This window comes from Halyomorpha halys, unplaced genomic scaffold (assembly GCF_000696795.3).
Source record: "Halyomorpha halys isolate HHAL.00 unplaced genomic scaffold, Hhal_1.1 Scaffold433.1, whole genome shotgun sequence".
Lineage (NCBI taxonomy): Eukaryota > Metazoa > Arthropoda > Insecta > Hemiptera > Pentatomidae > Halyomorpha > Halyomorpha halys.
The window spans coordinates 834,565-841,056 of NW_027115152.1; the positions used below are offsets into that span (position 1 = coordinate 834,565).

General features: G+C 31.8%; 2 protein-coding genes across 2 annotated transcripts in view; one reads left to right on the plus strand and one right to left on the minus strand.

Moving 5' to 3' along the window:
• Positions 1-4,083, plus strand: part of LOC106682654 (sodium-coupled monocarboxylate transporter 2) — a gene marked incomplete at its 3' end in the record, with an annotated part of 16,657 nt that extends 12,574 nt beyond the window's left edge. The window contains 4 exon segments of the mRNA XM_014423638.2: positions 56-165; positions 2,527-2,710; positions 3,779-3,865; positions 3,941-4,083. Of these exon segments, the coding sequence (XP_014279124.2) occupies positions 56-165; positions 2,527-2,710; positions 3,779-3,865; positions 3,941-4,083 (524 nt within the window).
• LOC106682652 (suppressor of lurcher protein 1) overlaps positions 1-6,492 on the minus strand; it is a 181,124-nt gene that overhangs the window by 97,685 nt on the left and 76,947 nt on the right. The window lies entirely within an intron of this gene.

Consider the following 6,492-nt stretch of genomic DNA (forward strand, 5'->3'; position numbering starts at 1 on the left):
AGTTACTTATAATTATGTAGAAATATAATATAATAAAAAAATATTTGACTTACAGATGATAGAGAGGCCAGATCAAATACTCCCTCACTTTATCCTGGATGTTGCCGGAAATGTAAAAGGTCTCCCAGGATTGTTCCTAGCAGGAGTGGTTTGTGCAGGACTAAGGTAAACAACTATTTTACTATCTTTGTATCTATCTATTCTTTGAAATTTATTTAAACAAATATTTACAAGTCAAAACGCCGTTTAGACAGTGGAAGTTTGTAATCTTGGGTCTGGATCGGCTCTAGTTCGAATCCGGCCGGAGAGGATTGAATGTTATTTTATAGTGGACCCACGAAATGAAAACTTGACCTTCTCACTCTGGTTAGAATAGGTTGGTTACCTGTAGTAAATCCCGCGTAAGTCATAAATGATGAGGTATGAGGGAAAAAATATACATATATAAATACAATTTTTTTTTTAACCATGGAGCTATATATATCGGTTGAAAGTACTATTGCAATATGCAGCAATGTGTACACCAGGTAGTAATTACATATTAATGAGCTCCATAAAATACAAGAAGACAGGAGGGTATTTTGACCGCTTCATTTGACGCGTTATAGAATTATGCTTGTAACATACGAAAAATTTGATAGAAGTTGCAATCTATCAAATTTTTATTATGTTACAGAGTTACAGAAATTTGTAAATTAGTTTAAGATATAATTTATCTGTATAAAGATACACACACTATGACATACTACATACAACTACTATCTACAGGCTACTATAAACGATTTGTCTCCTAGAGTGTTCTGTGATAATTTTGTTTGACTACTCTCTAGAATAATGACTCTTATGTCTAATATGAGGGTTAATTTATGTAATGTATGATGGTGGAGGATTTTAGCACAAGAGGATGGTGAACTTCGCAGAGGAAGTTCTATGGTAACGACGAATACCAAGCAATAGACAAAGGGTATATCAATGTGATAATTATGTTGCAGTATTTTATTCTTGTACTCTCGTCTAACTTATACAACCTAGCTGAGAAGAAGCTCTAAAAGAAGATCGACAAATGGTACTCGTCGCTAAAATAAGATAGTCTTCCCAAAAATAGGAATGCTGAGGTAGTGGCACCCTGAGGTTGTTTGTTTAGAAGTTGAAGAATCAAACTATTAACTAAAACATTTATATTATTAAACACAGACATTTGTAAATCCACTGGTATTTCATATGATATTGTACATAACTCATCATATAATTATTATATATAAGTCGAACAACACGAACTTTTAAAATAGTTGCATTTTATTGATTTATAACTTCAGAACGGTGTTCTACTACTAAATAATTAAAGTCTTCTATGGACGAATACCTAGCATTTTAATTTTGTTCTATAATTATGGCCTAAATGAAAATCGAACCAACTTTGCCAAAATGTGACATATAAAAGGATGTATCTTTGAAATGATTAAATTAAATAAAAAACAGAACAAATTGATAAAAGTTCTTTATCAAAATTTTACATCTGCGAATACCTAATATTTTGAATTATATTGGGTCAAAAGTCTCAGCAGTATGTGAAAGAATTTCCTGTTGATTACAACTTTACATTTCAAATATTTGGTTCTGAAACTGTTATATCGTTAAAGTAAGTTTCTGGTAGAAACTACCGGATTTTGGATCTTTTCAGAAATTATGCGTTTTCGGTTTACTTAAAGGAGGCGATTCAATACCCTACATTTCAGCTGCATTTTTTTAGTAATTTATTTATTGTTATTTACAACTGTATACATATATACACATCAAGTAAATTAGCTGTAAGTGATATTATGACATGATACAAACATGTGGAGAATCTACCCATTGATAGAACTCCAAAAACATTTTTAAAGGAGAAGATCTCGAGGACATCTTCTTTTCAGACGCCTAGGAGGATTATCAGGTAGTGAAGGAGAAGACAGGTTAGAAACGAGTTGGCTTGGGTAGTTGGGAAGTTTATCATGGAAGGATTGGTATCTGTTGGCCAAATCGGCAACATAGGGGACATTGAGGTCCTGATGGATGATTTGATTTGTGATAAAGTAAGGAGCATTAAGGATTTTACGAAGGATTCTGGACTGTAAGGATTGGATTCGAGAGGAATTAGATGGTTTAGTGGAGCCCCATAGCTCCATTCCGTATGTCCAGATATATTTTTTAAAAAGTATAATTGGTAAAAACGACATCTTCAGAAAAGATTTTCAATGTTGAGGATACACATTGCCATCTTATGCTAGATAGATTATTTCGATAAATAAATAATAAATTTTTAATATTTAATATAGTCGATAGAAATATATAGTATAATCAATAAATTAGATATATAAAAGAAATAAATGCAGTGTCCGGAATCCTCTGCTTGCTTAGAAATATCGTTCAAGCAGAGACTTAAAAAAAGAAAACTATTTAGCTTCGTATAATAGTATAGCTTGCAATGTGTATTTCACATACTCATTTAAACTAGTTATAAATAATTCAATCTAATTTTGTTGACAGCACTATGTCAGCCGGCCTCAATACAGTCTCAGGAACAATCTACGAGGACTTCATAGAGCCCCTAATTAGTAAGAAGACGAGGGAAACCAAAGCGGCAATGATAATGCAAGCGATTGTAGTAGTCTACGGAATCCTCTGCTTGCTTCTGATCATGGTCATTGATAAAATGGGATCGCTGATCGAGGTAAAGTATCTGTAGTTGCCCTAGGGATATAGTCACTAACCTAGCAATGTAACGTTCGGTCCCGGAACATTACAAACACTGTAATGATTCGTCCCCCTCCTAGCTAACGATGGCGGAGCCCTCTGGGTGTCCCTTGAGGCTTCAGCCACTGTTCCAGATCCTCTCTTGTCATTATTTAGGAGTTTGGGTTACGCCGAGGAAGTTTACCTGCGCAGGAATAGCAAACTGATTCTCTTTTTTGGCGAAGAATGTGTCACTTTAAAATAATATATGTATAAAAAAGGAATGGTGCTTAATTTATTATCCTATTATATGTTGTAATCCGAGAAATAATTAATAAATAACTGCCTGTCTGCGAAATAGATGTCGAAATCACCTATAGAATTAGAATAAGTGTTTTTGGGTCTCAGAAAACTAATTAAAAAAATCCTTTATCCTTAGAAAGCTCTTATTTAGAAAAAAAAATGAAGGGTGGGAGAAAACGTGGATGTTTATTGGCTTATTTTTTAAATTATTGCTTTCTGTTTTGACTTTTTATTTAAAATATTTAACGTACTTATTAAGGAGACCGTGGATTTTTTTTTTTTATAATTCAATATTGTCTACAAATTGCTTGTAAGAAATATAACGCTGCTTAATGGTTAACAGGGTTAGATTCGAGTTGGATGAGGATGGATTCAGAAATTAGCCTTAATATATCAAGGACTGTGATGAGGATAATTCATGTTTTAAAAATTGTATAATTTTAAACATTAAAGATAAATTAGTATTAACATTTCTGGAAGACTATAGACACTGCTAATTTTTTTTTGCAATAAAATATATATCTTTAGATGAGGAGGATATATTTCACTAAGCTATAGATTATACAGTGCTACGTTTAATATTTACAGGGTTAGATGCAAGGTAGATGAGGATGGATTCAGAAATTAGCCTTTATATATCTAGGACTGTGACGAGGATAATACATGTTTCTAAAATTGTATAATTTTAAACATTAAAGATAAATTAGTATTGAAATTGCTAGCAAGTGTAAGAATCTTTGTAACCCTTTAATTTTTTTTTCAGCTCTCTAACTCCCTTGGTGGATTGACCAATGGTACTTTGCTGGGAATGTTCGTTTTAGGAATGTTTTTCCCGCATGCGAATAGCATCGTAAGTATTTAATGTGGGTTCATAAAGATACGTTAATATTTACAATATCAAGGTATATAAGGATGATTTGCTCAGGGTACAACTGTCGGCGGCCTGGTGAGCCTGCTGGTAATGGGCTGGATCGTGGTTGCGTCCACAGCTGCGATTGCTGCGGGGGATGTCGTGCAGGCGGTCAAACCTGTGTCCATCGATAGCTGCCCGTTCAATATCACTGCTCTCAATGTGTAAGTTTTCATTGAGTTTATGATAATTGAAATATAATACTCAAAAGTTCATTAAAAAAAATAAATAGAATTAATGCACAAAAATTGAACATCTTAGATAATTATCCAACCTGTAGTTGGAGTGCTGAATTACCAAAACCATATTTTTATAAGCGCTTCTAATAATTGTTATGGGACTTTTTTTCACATCTCAAGCAAAAGGCATGAAAAAAGCTATGGCGAATATTTTATCATAATCAGAGGTCATAATTAAAAAAGTTATATAAAAAAAAAATCGTCTTATTTTAGTTTAAGTGCAGCAATAAATTGTTTAGTCAAAGCGGTAAGGAAAGTAATTTTATTTTTGTAATGATTGGTGATATTTCGATATACAATTGATAGTTTCGATAGCTGTCACTATCGAAAGGTTATTGGTAACAGATTAAATTATTAATCATCATTGAATTAATTACAATTTAATCATATTAGAGTAAATGAAAAAAAAAATTAAGAAGACTATTAAACTTGAAAAACTGTTACAGCTTTTGCTCAAACTTAAATTAATCCAACTGTATTTATAAATGATAAAAGTTATTTTGAAAATGAAGTTGAAACTTATTAATAACTAATAATTGCATTCTTTTTTTTTTTAAGATAAAAAAAAAATAAAATAAAATTTTTACTAATTTGGAAAAAAAAGTTTTAAACTGTTTAAATACTTTTGAAATCGTATTTCAATTGACCATAAAATAATTAAATTATTTCTTTCAGAACTCTCCCGCCTCAAGAAGACGTGTTCGGGAAAAGCTTTTACCTGTACGAGGTATCTGCGTTCTATTATAGCGCCATTGGTTGCTTTATAGCTGTCGTCATAGGTCTGATCGTCAGCTACCTGACAGGACCAACCAAAATTGAGGACGTGGATAGGAATTTGCTGTCTCCATTCATATACAGGTTCCTACCAACAACCTATTCTACAGTTCCCACCAAGGAGGCTGAACTAGTTAACCTGTAAACTAGTTAACCTGTAAGTTCCATGAACCTAATTCCATTGTACATTATGTAAATATCTTTTCTGTAAATATATTTGTATGCAAGAAGTTTTATTATTTCATTGAACTGTCATTAATTCTAACCCAGGTGAGGAGTGGAATAAGTTATTTAAATATTTTCTATTTTTTATTTTTACCTTCCAAATAGCTTGTAATTTCGTCATCTTTTTAACGTATTTTTTAACTTAGTTTTACCGCACGCGCCGCTGAACTCACTTAGATTTTGGATCTCCTATAAGTAGGTGAGTTCTATGTATTATTCTCTTTTTCTTGTCTTTCTTTTACTCCCTTCTCTTTATCTATTATTTTCTTGATTCTTCTTACCCACGTTATTAGTTATGTTCACCACTTATTATTGTTGTCATATTTTCTATTCACTTCTTTTTTTACGAGCAGAAATAGCCCCTCCCTATTCCTAGTACGCTCACGGCAGACTCATGCCATCATTGACGACACCGCCTTCAGCGGACCCGGCAGCATATCTTATAATGCCACACTGGCAAAAGATGTTTAATTTGCCAACATATGTATATACTATTTCACTTGTATATATTATAATTGTTTGTTCTTATTTTCTAGGAGGTGAGAAAAAAAAAATTCACTTTTTTTATCTTACTTAACTTTATATATTGTTTCTTTATTATAGTATTATACTAATAACTCATTAGTTACATATATTTTCTTTCACTCATTTTTTTTTCTTACCAATAAATTAGAATATTAATATTTCTTTGTTTCTTTGCATTATATTTGTATTTCCTTAATTTTTTTTTTTACATATTTAATTACCTTTCCACTTTCTTTTATCACTTTATTTTTATTAATTTTCATTTTGTACTATTATTTACTTGAATCATTCTGCATATATTTTTGCTTTTTACTTTTCTTATTTTTTTTTCTATATATTGGTTGTTATCTTATTCTTTGTTCTTAGCTCTGATGAAGGCTAGAAATTCTGGCAGAAACGTTGGGACTATTAAATAAGTTATTTAAACTTATTTGTGTTATTTTCTGACCACATCCTCATGTGTGTTTTTTTCATATATATAGTTTTCATTAAAGTAATAGAACATTTAGGTGAAATAACTTTTTTTTTTCTCCTTGGGCTCTTGGAGGAAGGGAATTTTTAATTTAAATCCCATGATCTACACATATGTGCTCACAGTTAGTAATAATCCTTTGATTGCATCCCAAACTCTCCAGTCCCATATCACAATCCTCGAAGAATGGTGTCGAAATTGGAGGATAAAAATAAATCCCAACAAATCACATTTACTCTTCATCGTAAACCTGCCGACTGCCAGTATACTTTCATAATGTGGCTCTTACCCCTGCAGAACAGATTAGTTATCTTGGACTACATCTTGACAAA